The sequence below is a fragment of the Lissotriton helveticus genome, chromosome 3_1 (assembly GCF_964261635.1).
Source record: "Lissotriton helveticus chromosome 3_1, aLisHel1.1, whole genome shotgun sequence".
Classification (NCBI taxonomy): domain Eukaryota; kingdom Metazoa; phylum Chordata; class Amphibia; order Caudata; family Salamandridae; genus Lissotriton; species Lissotriton helveticus.
The window spans coordinates 1,510,462,434-1,510,476,707 of NC_136061.1; the positions used below are offsets into that span (position 1 = coordinate 1,510,462,434).

Consider the following 14,274-nt stretch of genomic DNA (forward strand, 5'->3'; position numbering starts at 1 on the left):
ATTTTAATCAGGTATTGAGAACTGTCATCGTAAAATGCTTTGCCAACATTTACAACAGGCTCACTTTGCCAAGAGGCATCCCTATGGCAGTACTTTATTTAGTGAGTGCAGCACTCAAGTTTACTGAAGCAGAGTTTGCATAAGTAATGTGGTAACAACCGGGTTTTTCTCGTACCTCAGCAGGATCAGCAGTAAGCATGAATACCGCCTGAGGAGCAATATGTCCTATAAAGAGGAGTGCGTTAGCAAATGTCATCACAAGGATTAATCATTTACAAGGAAGCACCATGGCATTAGCTTCATGTGACGTCCAACAGGAAATCAACAATGCAAGACTTTTTTTAGAAACATTTTATTCTGACCGCACTGTTATTAGCAAGCAAGAAATATTTTATTACCCTCTCGAACGCCTACATGAAGTGTTTAAGCCAGGTAGGTGAAAAACTGTTGTCACTGGGCTTCCATGTTTTGTAGAGGCATTCTTTAAAAAAATATATATTCTAAAATGATCCTGATTCACAAAATATTTTGTGCACATAAATACAACTCAGGTGAACAAAACACCTTGTAAATCTAAATACCCCGGGGCAGATTTACAAGGAAGTGCGGCAGCACAGGATCGCAAGCCCTTTGGCTGCGCCACGCTGCAGCACTTCCAAAGCACAGGAATGCGACATATTTACAATAATATGTTGCATTCCTGTGCTCTCCCCTGTGCTGGTGCACAAACTGCTGCCATGCGCCGGTGCAGGCACCCTTGCACCATTGTGCAAGGATGCCTGCGTCATGAGGAGATTGTTTTTGTGCAGGAAGGGGCACCTTCCTGCACAACAGCAATCACTACAGGCATTTTCCTCTGTCAATGTGTGCTGTAGAATGCAGCACACATTGAAAGAGAAAAAAACAAGGAGAAATTAAAACATTTCTCCTCGTTGCGCTTCGCTACGCCACCCCTAGGGTGGCGTAGCATTCAGACGCATTTCCAGATTTACGATTCCTCATAAATCTGGAAACGTGTCTTGTTCCATGGGTGTGGGAACACCCACAACCATGGTTGTGGGAGCACCCACAGCAACACCCATGGAACACCCCTTTCATGCGGAGTATATGTGTAAAGGTGCCATATTTACAAGGACAGGAAAAGCCACGAAGGGTGGCTTTTCCTGTCCTCGTAAATATGTAGCAGTAACATGTGCCACCAGTACGTCACAAAAAGTGACATACTGGTGTTGCAGGGGGCTTGTAAATCTGCCCCCAATCCTTTTTCAGAGAGTCGAGATATGTGATATTTTGCATCTGTAAAGTGCGTTTTCGTACGTTGCAAGTCAACACTTTATAGGAACTTTTGTATTTTCAAGCTTGGGTTTAAAATGGGATTGTGATAGATTCTGTTTGGGACATCAGTCTCATGTAGTGGAGCACAGATAGTATTGTATTTGTAAACATACACATGCCTCTTGCAGGTAGCTTCTCACCTTGAAAATGTGCTCAAATGTGTCTTGGTCAAAGGTAGGACTAAGTGCTTTGTCAGAGTGGAAACTGCAAAACAACACTTCCACATTTAATTGGAAAGCAAGGGATTCCGAAATTCTCTAAGAAAACTCAAAATGTAATTGGAAGATACAATGAAAACGTTACATGTGACAAGTCAAATTTTCAACAAATTGATAAATGTATAATTTTCCAACCATTAGGAATTATGCATACTTTATTTTTCATGATTTTGAGTACTCCTTGAAAACTACGGGGCATATTTACAATGAAGTGCTGGAGTGTGGCGTTAGCTTTCTTGGCTTAATGCCGCACTGGACCACTTCAGAAATGCACGGCTGCACCAAATTTACAACAATATTGTGCAGCCCTTTATTTCCCCTATGCGCTGGCGCTAAACTTAGCAGCCTAGTGCCAACACAGGCACCCTTGCACCGTAGTGCAAGGGTGTCTGCGTTGAGGGGAAGATTGTTTATGTGCGGGAAGGTCTCCCTTCATGCAAATAAACAATCTTTAAATGACTTTTTGTAACTTTTTTGTGTGCTGCTTAATGCAGCACACATAGAAGTTGCAAATCATCAGGGTCACCTTCCCACACATAAACAATCAATGGCAATTTGCTGTTTCTATATGTGCTGTACAATGCACAATAATGCATTTCTTCTCATTTTGCCTGCTTAAGACCAGGTTTTTTCTGGTCTTAATCTTGGCGCAGCCTCCTATTTACACCATCCTTGTAAATAGGCGGCAGTGTCACAATCAGTGTTTGTTGCGGTGGAACACCCACAGCAACACCCATTTCCCTCCCCTTTCACGCTAAGTGCAGCATGAAAGGGTGCCTTATTTACAAGGCAGCATTAAGCCATGTTAAGTGGCTTAACACTGCCTTGTCGATAAGGCGAAGCCCTTAACGCCGCCATGTCACTGAAACTGACGTTGTGGTGGCAATAGGGGCTTGTAAATGCCTCTACCTCTCTAGTAGAATTCTAAACTTATTTGTCATTCTTGTGACTCAGAAAGTGTCCATTGAAAGTTAGAATTCTTCCCCAAACAGAAATGTACCTGTAGAGGACAAGATTTACAATTTCTTAACTTGGCCTTTGTGAATCAGGCTACATATGTATTGAATTAATAAACTGTTTGAACTCGTCTTACTATGACAGAAAGAAATTGCAATTTACAGAGACATTATTTTGTGTGCAGGAGTGTATATTTCTCCATCCTATCGCTATGATATTCTCGTTTTTCTTTAAGCCCTTATTATAAGCTAAGTGAAATAGGGGGAGATATTTACCACACGTGGTAAAAATAATTTCCAGAAGACGAGGTATGTACCACATGAGGCAAAAACCTCCGATTCAGAGTTTCTAACTTACAAATGAGGCATAACATACATAATTGGTATTTATCACACTGCATTCTGCATGTTTTGCCTTTTATATGGGCCTTTTGCCCCTATACAGTTTAGCTCGTTTGACCTGCTGGAATCTATTGAGGAAACTGCTATAGTGTGAATATTATCACACATCTCGTAATCAAATCTGCACAGTTTCAGATTTTAGCTCTGCTCTGTAATTAGAGTGTATGTTTCCTGCCATTCTGTCACTCCAGATTTCTGCCCTGCATTGATAACTCAAAGGACCACAAGGCAGGCACTGTTTTCTTCCTGCAAGAGCACCTCAAACACAGACCCCGTGGTCAGAAAGGTTTAACACAGAGTATGGTAGAAGCCAGAATCTATTGGAAGAAACCTGGAAAAGTAATTAGAGCAGTGCATTTTGAAATAGATTTATTTGTACTAAGTAATTTAATTTTCTGGAGAACTAGATGTACAATCGGAGACAGAGGGAGATAAAGAGATTCATTCAGATGCATATAATTCTATACCCTTACCCCTTTATCTTTAACTATGTTCCCTTCACCCAGTACCCATAAACCTGTATGCCTAATCAGCACCATTATTTCTGTACCTCATGCCCTTAACCCGTATCTCTCACACTCAATGTTTTGTGTATGTGTGTGTGTTTGTGTGTTTGTTTGTGTGCATATGTGCCTATGTGTGAGGTGTATGGACACAAACACATTTTAAAATCTTAGTTTCGACGTAGTAACTCCTGATGTTATTGTTCTAAGTAACCACAACAAAATTAACCCCTTGCGTGCTCTAGTCGGCCAACGGCCGACGGGAGCACTACCTCCCTAGTGCTGCCGTCGGCCAACGGCACCGTGGCGGAAAAACCGCCGTGGTTAAGGCGTTAATGTAACAGAAAATCTGACTACATTGTTCATCATGTGTATTATCTGCGATGTAATGGTTTTCGATGTGGCCTCAATTGAAATGAAATAAAGCAAACAAAAGTTTGGATAGATAGATAGATAGATAGATAGATAGATAGATAGATAGATAGATAGATAGATAGATAGATAGATAGATAGATAGATAGATAGATAGATAGATAGATAGATAGATAGACAGACGGACGGACGGACGGACGGACGGACGGACGGACGGACGGACGGACGGACGGACGGACGGACGGACGGACGGACGGACGGACGGACGGACGGACGGACGGACGGACGGACGGACGGACGGACGGACGGACAGACAGACAGACAGACAGACAGACAGACAGACAGACAGACAGACAGACAGACAGACAGACAGACAGACAGACAGACAGACAGATAGATATGTAACTTGCTAGCAGTCGCCAATAGGTAGTTATGGATAGAACTATGTTTCAGTAGGAAAAGCGTTTTTTTGACTTGCTTATAACTTTAGCGCCATTTGCAGAATCTTCACAAAACTTTAAAAATAAGTGTGTATATGAAAGTTTTGGCGTGATCCATGAAGCAGGGACGGAGAAAAATCGGGGGCAAAAAAATGGCAGTTTCCCAAGTTAATTCCCATCAGGATTTTGAACACACTGAACCACTGAATGGACTTACACCAAATTTGGCAGAAAGCTAGCTCTTGGTCCCAAAGAGTGCTTTTTAGGTTGAGCATCAGTGCGCAAGCACTCTGCAACACCTGCTGTAATCACTCTTCCGAGTGTAATCAGGCCTGCTGCTTGCAATTGGTTCACTCCTGCATCGCTTTAATTTCCTGACTTCTTATTGTTTAACGCTCCGAATCATCATTTTCAGTTTTATGCGAGGAGCACCAGCCAATTACAGTTTCCTTACACCCCTAAATGTTATGTGCCTGTTGGGGACTACTTGTTTATTTAATTTCGTACAAGTGTGTGGCACGGCATGCTTTTACTTTAGTATAGCTGCGGTCCGGTAAACAACCTTTACAACGCAACTTTTACATCGCAGAGCCTTTACAACGCAACCATTAAAACGCAAACTATTACAACGCATTGCTCTGGGGGGTGCTCTAGGATAGGGAATAGGTTAATTTACTATCCAATAACCTTCCCTAGTGTCCACGGGGACTGGAGTTGGAATAGTAAATTAAACTATTCACTATCCTGCACCCCAAAGCACTATGCGCTGTAATGGACTGCGTTGTAATACTTGCGTTGTAAAGGCATGCGATGTAAAAGCATGCGTTGTAATGTCATACATCCCTGCGGTCCACAGTTGTCGGCCACATTTGTTTATGTACGCTTTAACAATGATGCCTGTGCACCTATTGTCAGCAGTTCGCCATTGCCCACTTTTCCTACGTGACACTGGATGCATTTGTTTGTTTATGTATGCTTTAACTTTAACATTGGTAGCTGTGCGCCTATTGTCAGCAGTTCGCTGTTGCCCTCTTTTCCTACGTGACCTCGGCCGCATTTGTTTGTTTATCTACGTTTTAACTGTAACATTGCCATCAGTGTGCCTATTGTCAGCAGTTCACCGTTGCATGCTTTTAATACATGACCGCAGCTGTTGTGTTGCCTGGACTTAGGTAGCGCTGAGATCCCTGGAGCAGGTTTAAAATCCTCAACATTGGTAGCTGTGCGCCTATTGTCAGCAGTTCGCTGTTGCCCTCTTTTCCTATGTGACCTCGGCCGCATTTGTTTGTTTATCTACGTTTTAACTGTAACATTGCCATCAGTGTGCCTATTGTCAGCAGTTCACCGTTGCATGCTTTTAATACATGACCGCAGCTGTTGTGTTGCCTGGACTTAGGTAGCGCTGAGATCCCTGGAGCAGGTTTAAAATCCTCAGACGCTGTTCATCCTTGCAAAAACTCCTATCCGTAGTTTAGCTACATTCCCATGGCGGCTTCTTCTGAGTTGAGTTTCACACCACACCTCCCTTTTCGCAGTGTGAGCTGCAGTGCTGCCTGGATTAGACTGAGCAGCACCGGAAAGCCCCTGGTATAATGCAAATGTTTTGCCACTGCATTCCTAACCACAAAACATGCCCCTTGCAAATACTGAATTTCAAACCCATTTTGTTATTTTGAGGAAAATGAAATTTTGCCTGACCAAGATGCCCTCTACGTGTACCCTATGTTACATGTATGTGCATGTCACCCATGCATATTTCTCTTAGTGGCTTGAATCACAAGGCCTCTGCAATCACGTCCTGCATTAAGGTGCCTGTCATCAAGTTTCCCAAACGTTAAGCTAACATGAAGGCCCATGTATTTGCATTGTGCACTTTTAAATAAATATCGTAATAAACCCTTTTTGTGGTTCAGTCTGAGCCACTTTCTGAATTAGGGTTTTCATGACTCCTGACACACTGAAGCTGCAGTTACGTATCTCTGACCTCGCATACTTCTAGCTCAGCCGAAAGAGACCCAGCAAGGGCTGCCAAGATAGTATTATGAATAACAGTTATCTGCCTGCTGTACAGAGTCACATTCCTGCCCAGTGAGGAAGGTAAACAGAACCCGTCCGCGGAAGATAGGGCCTAGCCTCTCTGTCTCCATTGAAGTAAATCACAGTGCTTGCATCCATAGAAAGCTCACAGCCCCACGCAATGAACGGAGAAATATATGCTTTTTCTGATTCCTAGTGACGAGCAACCTTTGCAACCTTTGCTTCAGATAATACATCCCCTGACTTAAGATATCAGTTAGTACCAGACGTGCTGGTCGCCTTGACATTAAAGATCTCTCTACTAGACTGAAAGTCAGCTCTCCTCCCAGTTACACGTCAATTGCACGTCATGCTCAAATTGCGTGCACAAGTAGGGCAAAGTTTCAGCTTGCCATATAACTCCTCCTCTATGTAGCCACCCACCTATCACCCACCTGTGACTCATCAAGTGTACACCCTCATGCACGCCCACATGCTCTTATCTCTTTCTTTCATGCTCTGCCTGGAGCGCTCCTCCCTATGTACAAGGAAAAATGTATATATGTGTTGTTCTCTGTAAATAATGTTAGAAGACCCTTCCTGAACCTCAGTGGTGATGGAACAGATTCTCCCTTAACTCGAGTTATTGGAATAAAGCCCTTTTAACTTGGACACCACGGACTCTCTGCCTCTCATTTGATACATGCTAATTGTTAATGCCTAGAAATTATGCCAGGGTAATATTTTATTTACCACATTAATTTGGCGCCCGAATAGGGACATATCCTTTTCCCCACGCGCCGGAGTTGTAGGTCCAGCTTTGCCCCCTTCTACAGCCGTGACGGACTTTAAAGTGTACACGCCATCGGGATTTCCCGCTACTCCCTCAGGCCCAGGAGGAGGACGGACTGTGACCAGGCAACCATACAAGGCGGTGAGGATTGCGGATCGTCTCAACCAGAGCCCGACTTGTGAGAGAGCAAGGTCCGAGGTTTCCAGAGGTCCACCCGTTCCGAGGCGCATGCGTAGACGTAGACGTAGATGCGTAGAAGTTCGAGGCCTTCAAGTTTCAAGTTTTGCTTCTCGGTGAGTACCACTATGGGGAATGCATAAAGTTTCAAGACGGGTTCATTTTATATGAACACGGTCAAGACGGGTCCACGTTATTCGTGGAAACGGTAAAGACAGGTTCACGTTATTCGTGAAAACGGTAAAGACGGGTTCGTTCACACGAGCACGGTCAAGACGTGTCTCATTTTTGAGACCGGTATGGTTGTACTGTATTCCAGTGCATATAGTTTTTCAAGTACATGTTTAGTTCTCTGTATTGGTTTAGATCATGTTTGTTTTAATGTTATGATGTTTTAGTATGAATGATTGTTGATTGTTTCAGTCTATTTTTGTGTATTGTATTTCCATTGTGTTGGTTTCAACATGCCACTGTTTTCAAAATTGCGTCAGATAGGGACCAGAAAAGGTATACTAGAAGAGTCAATTAACATCCCGCCTAGAGACACACCTGGTCATTTTATGTATAATAAGCATGGATTAGACGCCATCTTGTTTTTAGATTTATGGGTAGACTATACAAAGGACCTGGAGGAAAAGTATAGATGGCCTATCTCAGGAACTTGGGATTCAGAATGCATTATGAGAGTAGAGGAAGCGCTATGGAAGAAGAAATCAAGACCCTCTCAGAAAGATGCCATTGAATTGTGGCGCAAAGAGTCACACAGGAGAACAGAGAAAGAATTCAATAAAGCAGAGAGAACTAAACAAGCAGAGGAAAAAGCCAAAGAAAAAGAACTACGGGAGGAGGGGGAACGGGTCAAAACAGAACAGACTGATAGAGAAAGAAACGCCGTCGTTACTGGTATTTATCCCGTCCTCTCAGAAGAACTAGCTAGAGTGACCACCTCAGAAACACCCAGTAGGTCGCGAATGCCACCACCTGTACCCTTTAGAGTATGTAGAAAGAAGCCGACAGTATCAGAGGCTTTTATTTCCTCCTATCTAGAAGAGCCCGCCCCCATCGGCCATATAAGTTTACTGTGTAGTTCCTTGTAAATAGCTCCTTGTAAATATGGTTTATGAAGAGCATGTCATTATTATAACTTGTTGAGTTTCTTGTGAATATGGCTTGTGAATAGCGCCATGTGGTTATGGTTTGTACAGAGCATGTTATCATTACGTTAGGCAGGAGAGAGCTGGATCTTTTTCAAGTGCTTGGAGAAAACGTTTTGGAGATTATACGTACGATGACATTCTGAAGTTACTGAAAGTACTGTTGCCTGCTGGTATTTATGAAAAGCTTAAGGAAAAAGACTGGGAGGTAGGCGAGAAAAAGTTAAGCTGGGATGCACTGGAAACGGAAGAAAAAGGTAGGCTCCCAGGGGTTGGTCTTGGGGAAAAAGCTAGAGAACTGCCTGAACTCCTGATACAAGTTTTACCGAGATTATTGATTACTAAAAAGGAAGACTGGGATGCTATTTCAGCATGTAAACAAAAGCAAGAAGAGGACACAAGTGATTTCTATTCTAGGTTTGAGAAATGCTTTACTATTAATAGTGGCCTTAAGCCAGGTAGTGAATCATATCCACACCTTTTTGTGAGCAAATTAGTTGAGAATTCCTTGCCCCAGATCAAGAATAGAGTACTGAAGGTTGAGAGTACTTGGCAAGCAAACAGCCCTTCACAAATGTTACAGATGTTACAGTATCACCAGAACAGGATTAGAGAAGAGCAGGACCATGAAAAGAGACGCATGAAAGAGACAAAAATGAAAGTGCTGTTTGCCCAGACAGTACCGGCAAATTCAAACAAACATAGCACGACACCTGTCAAGGGGAACTGTAATTATTGCAAACAACCAGGTCACTTTGTAAAGGACTGCACTATTCTGAAACACAATATAGCTACAGGCAAGACAAAAGAACGACAGTACACTCCTAGACAGAATAGCACGCAACAGAACACACAACAAACAGTAGCAAATTTTCCTCCACCACCGCCTGTACAGGGCACACCACAAATGTATCAGTACACACAGTCTGACTATCCTGAGTATCAACAGTTCTCATGAAACAGCCTCGAGAGGGAAGTAGGCTTGCCCCTTATTGAGGTTCCTGTAGATCAAGAGGGTCCGTATGTACATAGTCGTGTATTAGGTCAGGATCGAAAGTTTCTGATTGACACAGGGGCGAGCAGGACTACCATCAGTCATGACGAGGTTCCAGGGGCACCTCTCTCAGGCTCACAGAATGTTTCCCTGGGATTTTCAGGAAAGCCTATTGTTAATGAAGTATCGAAACCAGTTTCCCTAGGAGTTGGTCCACTGTCACGTACCACAGACTTGCTACTTACTAAGTCATGTCCAGAAAACTTACTTGGTATGAAGACATTAAAAGACCTAGGAACAGTTATCTGCTGCTCTCCAGAAGGAGTACGCCTGTTCTTACGTGATTTTAAGGGACATTATGTGCTGACTGATTTTGACCACAGACTCCAGAACGTGCCACAGCACCTATGGGCACAAGGACCGACTGACGTAGGTTACATGGACATAACGCCACACCTTGTCACACTCAAAGCAGGAGTAGTACTTCCACGTATTAGACAATACAAGTTACCACCTGACGCCGAAACAGCCTTATTGAAATTAGTTGACGAACTTATTGCACGAGGAGTAGTGGTAGAGACTGACTCGAATGTATGTAACTCGCCTGTCATCCCTATCCTTAAATGATCTGACCCTAGTGTACTGCCAGTGTACCGACTAATTATTGACCTACGAGAATTGAACAAATGTGTAGTACCACAATATCCAGTGGTGCCAGACATTTCTTCATTACTGACTGCTATTGATTCTGAGGCTACTTTCTTCACTGTCATAGACTTGAAGAATGCTTTCTTTAGTGTTCCCATCCATCCCGACAGCCAGTACCTGTTCGGATTTTCATTAAAAGGTCGTAGCTTTGTATTTACAAGAGCTCCACAAGGCTTTACAGAAAGCCCTAGTATTTACAGTCAGGCACTGAAAAGACAGCTAGACAGTGTTCACATGCCTGCCAACACTGCGCTACTCCAGTACGTAGATGACATCCTAATTACAGCACGTTCAGAACCAGAATGCGCAAATGCATCACTGACAGTTTTACATTTTCTGGCTGACAAAGGGCACAAGGTGTCCCCTTCCAAGTTGCAATTCTGTGAAAAGCAAGTGGTGTACCTTGGACACTTACTTTCCAAGGAGGGTAGACAACTAACACGAGAACGCATACAGCTCATTTCTAACATTTCACAGCCCAAGACACAGAAAGAAGTACGTGCATTTATTGGCCTCACCTCATACTGTAGGCAATGGATTCCCCAGTATGCCTATCTAGCCAAACCACTCATACAATTGACAACACAGGAGGCAGCCACTTCGACTGTCCTCCCTTGGACACAAGAACATACCTTGGCATTTAAAGAATTAAAAAGATCATTATGTCAAGCACCAGTTTTAGCGACTCCATGTTACAGCAAACCTTTTATGCTTTTCGTAACTGAACGAGATGGAACAGCGTTATCTGTCCTCACACAAGATCAAGCAGGAAAACACAAGCCTTGCGCTTATTTTTCTAGTACACTAGATCCAGTGGCCCAGGCTCTGCCTGCGTGCCTGAAATCAGTTGCAGCAACAGCCCTAGCCATCAGACAAAGTGACTCGATAGTGTTGGGTCACCCTCTGACAGTACAGGTTCCACATGCAGTGGAGGTTCTCTTAAACAGGACACAGACACAACATTTGACTGTAGCAAGACTGACAGGATATGAACTGACATTATTTCAACCACACATAGAGATCAGACGTTGTAATATTCTGAATCCTGCTATACTTTTGCCCTCAAGTACAGTAAATGCACCGCCACACGACTGTGTGGAAGAAATGAATATAGTGACGAAACCAAGACAAGACCTGACAGATATTGCACTTCCAGACCCAGACTTAACGCTCTATGTAGATGGATCCTGCATGAGAACGAGTGCAGGAGAATTAGTCGCAGCATATGCTGTGACCACTGCTACTAATGTCATAGAGACACAGAAAATAGACACACTATCAGCACAAGCAGCAGAGCTCATCGCTCTGACACAAGCCTGCATAAGAGCTAAGCACTTGAAAGTAAACATTTATACTGACTCACAATATGCTTTTGGCGTTGTTCATGATTTCGGGGTCTTATGGAGGGAGAGAGGTTTCTTGACCTCCCATGGGACCAAGATCCAGCACGGCCAGCTCATTCAAGCCCTGTTGGAAGCAATATATTTACCTACAGCCATTTCTATCCTGAAGTGCAAAGCTCATACCAAAGTTACAGACACCATTTCCCAGGGTAATGACCTGGCAGACCGAACAGCTAAACTTACAGCCCAGACAGCCCAGACACCAACAGACACGACAAGGACAGAGGTACCATTACTGATAACATGTATGACAGTCAGGGATCCCACTCAAGATGTACTCGACATACAGACACATGCCACTGCAGATGAGATAAAGAAATGGACTGAACAAGGAGGGGTCCAGACTGAACAAGGTTGGATGACTAAGGGAAAAGGTACATGGTTTCTTCCAGATTCTATGGTACAAGTAATCATAAACACAGCACATAGTCCAGCACACTTGGGAGAAAAGGCAATGATAGACAGCTTACAGAATATCTGGTTTAACAAGCACATGCGTACAGCAGCGAAACAGAAAGTACGAACATGTATGATCTGTTGCCAGTTCAATCCAGGTAAAGGCATTCCGGTGGAACAAGGCGGATTTCATCCTCCTGACCACCCTTTTGAGGTCCTCCAGAGGGATTATATCCAAATGAACAGGTGTAGAGGTTACAAGTATGTCTTGGTAGTTGTGTGTGCACTATCTAGATGGACAGAAGCATATCCAGTTCCAGATTATACTGCTATGACAACAGCCAGGCAATTAGTGCGCGAGTACTTCCCCAGGTATGGATTGCCTCGGGTCGTATATTCCGATAACGGTCAGCCATTCTCCTCTGAATTAATGAAACAAGTGTCTCTTCTGTTAGGATATACTTGGAAATTCCATTGTGTAAGACACCCTGAAGCAGCAGGCCTTGTAGAAAGACATAATCAGACAATCAAAACAAAACTTGCTAAGATATGTGCAGAAAAAGGCGTGGATTGGATGGTAGCTTTACCGGTTGCCCTCTTTTACATGCGTATGGTAGCTCATTCCAGAACAGTCCTATCCCCGTATGAAGTAGTCTTCGGTAGACCACCAAATATGTGGGGTACGCCTATGCCTAAAAGAATAACTGATGTTGACAGTAACATGCTGACAGATTACCTGGCTTCCTTGATGTCTGCACAACTTTCTTGTCGTTCACAGGTTGCTGCCGCCTTCCCTGACAACACCCAGGTCAAGGAACACGCCATTGTCCCTGGGGATTACATTTGTGTCCGGAATTTTGATCGTTCAAGCCCCCTCGAGCCTCGCTGGAAGACCCCGAAATTAGTGCTTCTTACAACAAGGACCGCGCTGAAGGTGGAGGGACGCAAAGGATGGATCCACGCTCAGCACTGTAAAAGACACTTTGGACAATCTGGTACTTCAGTAAAAGACAATACAGACTTTACGCCGCTTGCGCCGCCTGCGCCGCCTTTACTAGAAAAGACTCCACAGCAGGAGTATAAATCTAAGTTAAGATCTAGTAAGTCAGACGTAGTTTAATTGTCTAAGTCCACTCGGTGGTGAATCGGTTAGACTAGATTTCTGACATGTATAAGATCACATACGAGAATAGTAAGAAAAAAAACATGAAAGCAAAATACTGCAAGCTATTACGCAGTAGATGTATAGTTACTTTGATCATTCTTTTTATTCTGTGCATTGTTATAATCTATGTCAGTTTATTACTACATGTTTTCTTTCCTATTTCCTCACATATACACTCTTCCAGTAACAGCACCATAGAGCATACATTTAGTGAACTGCCACCTCATGAATTGTCATATCGACTTGCATTGCGTAACAATACTTTTATTCGAATGTTACACCATTCTCATCAGACCAGCAATGCGACTGATTGCTGGGTATGTGGCCAACTGCCACCTTATCAAAAGGCGAAGGGAGTTCTGCCCTTCTATTCTCTGCCGTTCTCACACAATGGTTCATGTGGAGCATGGTTTGCCTTAATGACCTCAATAGATAGAAAGTACATAGCTTATCCAGGTGGCTGGATATATGGAAACCTGAATAAAGTAATGAATGAAGCATGTTTTCCAGACAAAGACGGATTTCCTCAAAGGAAGGGAACCGATCTAGAGAATGAAGAGTACGAGCAGGGAAATGCATCCGTTAATTTTATAATGTTAAATGTTCAGCCCAAGCAAAATACAGGTCCACCGTTTATTTCAGTTCTACCAGCAAAAGGTGATTTATGTGTTAATAATAAAGGCTCAGTACATATGGGACACAGCGAGTGTAAAGTTGTAGTAGAGTTTAATGATAAAGGACTTTCTTCTTTCAAAACATCACGCCATACCTATTTCATTTGCGGTCAGACAGCCTATGTACTTCTGCCCTTAGACTGGGGTGGGACTTGTTATATAGCATTCTTATTGCCACCTGTATTCTTGGCCCCATCCCATTATCATAGAGATTCACGACTAGAACATGTTAGAGTAAGGAGAGAGACAGATGCCTCAGGGATTGATCAGACTGAAACAGCTTGGGAGCAATATACAGATTTCAACAAAGGATTCTTTTTCTTCATAGGTCCCGTCCAAAACAGTAAACTGATACGCAAGTTAACAAGGACTCTTGAGGCAGTAGTGAATGTGACTGCATCTGCCCTGGCGAACTTGACCCAGGAACAGTCTGCTATGAGACTTGTTGTTCTTCAACATCGCCTCGTTCTAGAGGTCATCTTGGCGGATAGGGGCGGAGCTTGTAGCGTGATCCGATCTAGTTGTTGCGTTTTCATCCCAAATAACGCGCCATCTGTGTATGCAGCGA

The 14,274-nt window shown here is 43.4% G+C and overlaps 1 protein-coding gene across 1 annotated transcript in view; it reads left to right on the forward strand.

The window, feature by feature from the left end:
- Positions 1-245: 245 nt before the first annotated feature.
- LOC144825020 (indolethylamine N-methyltransferase-like) overlaps positions 246-14,274 on the forward strand; it is an 86,438-nt gene continuing 72,409 nt past the window's right edge. The window contains exon 1 of the mRNA XM_078683933.1: positions 246-432. Within this exon, the coding sequence (XP_078540059.1) occupies positions 288-432 (145 nt within the window). The 5' untranslated portion in view covers positions 246-287. The remainder of the gene's footprint in view (positions 433-14,274) is intronic.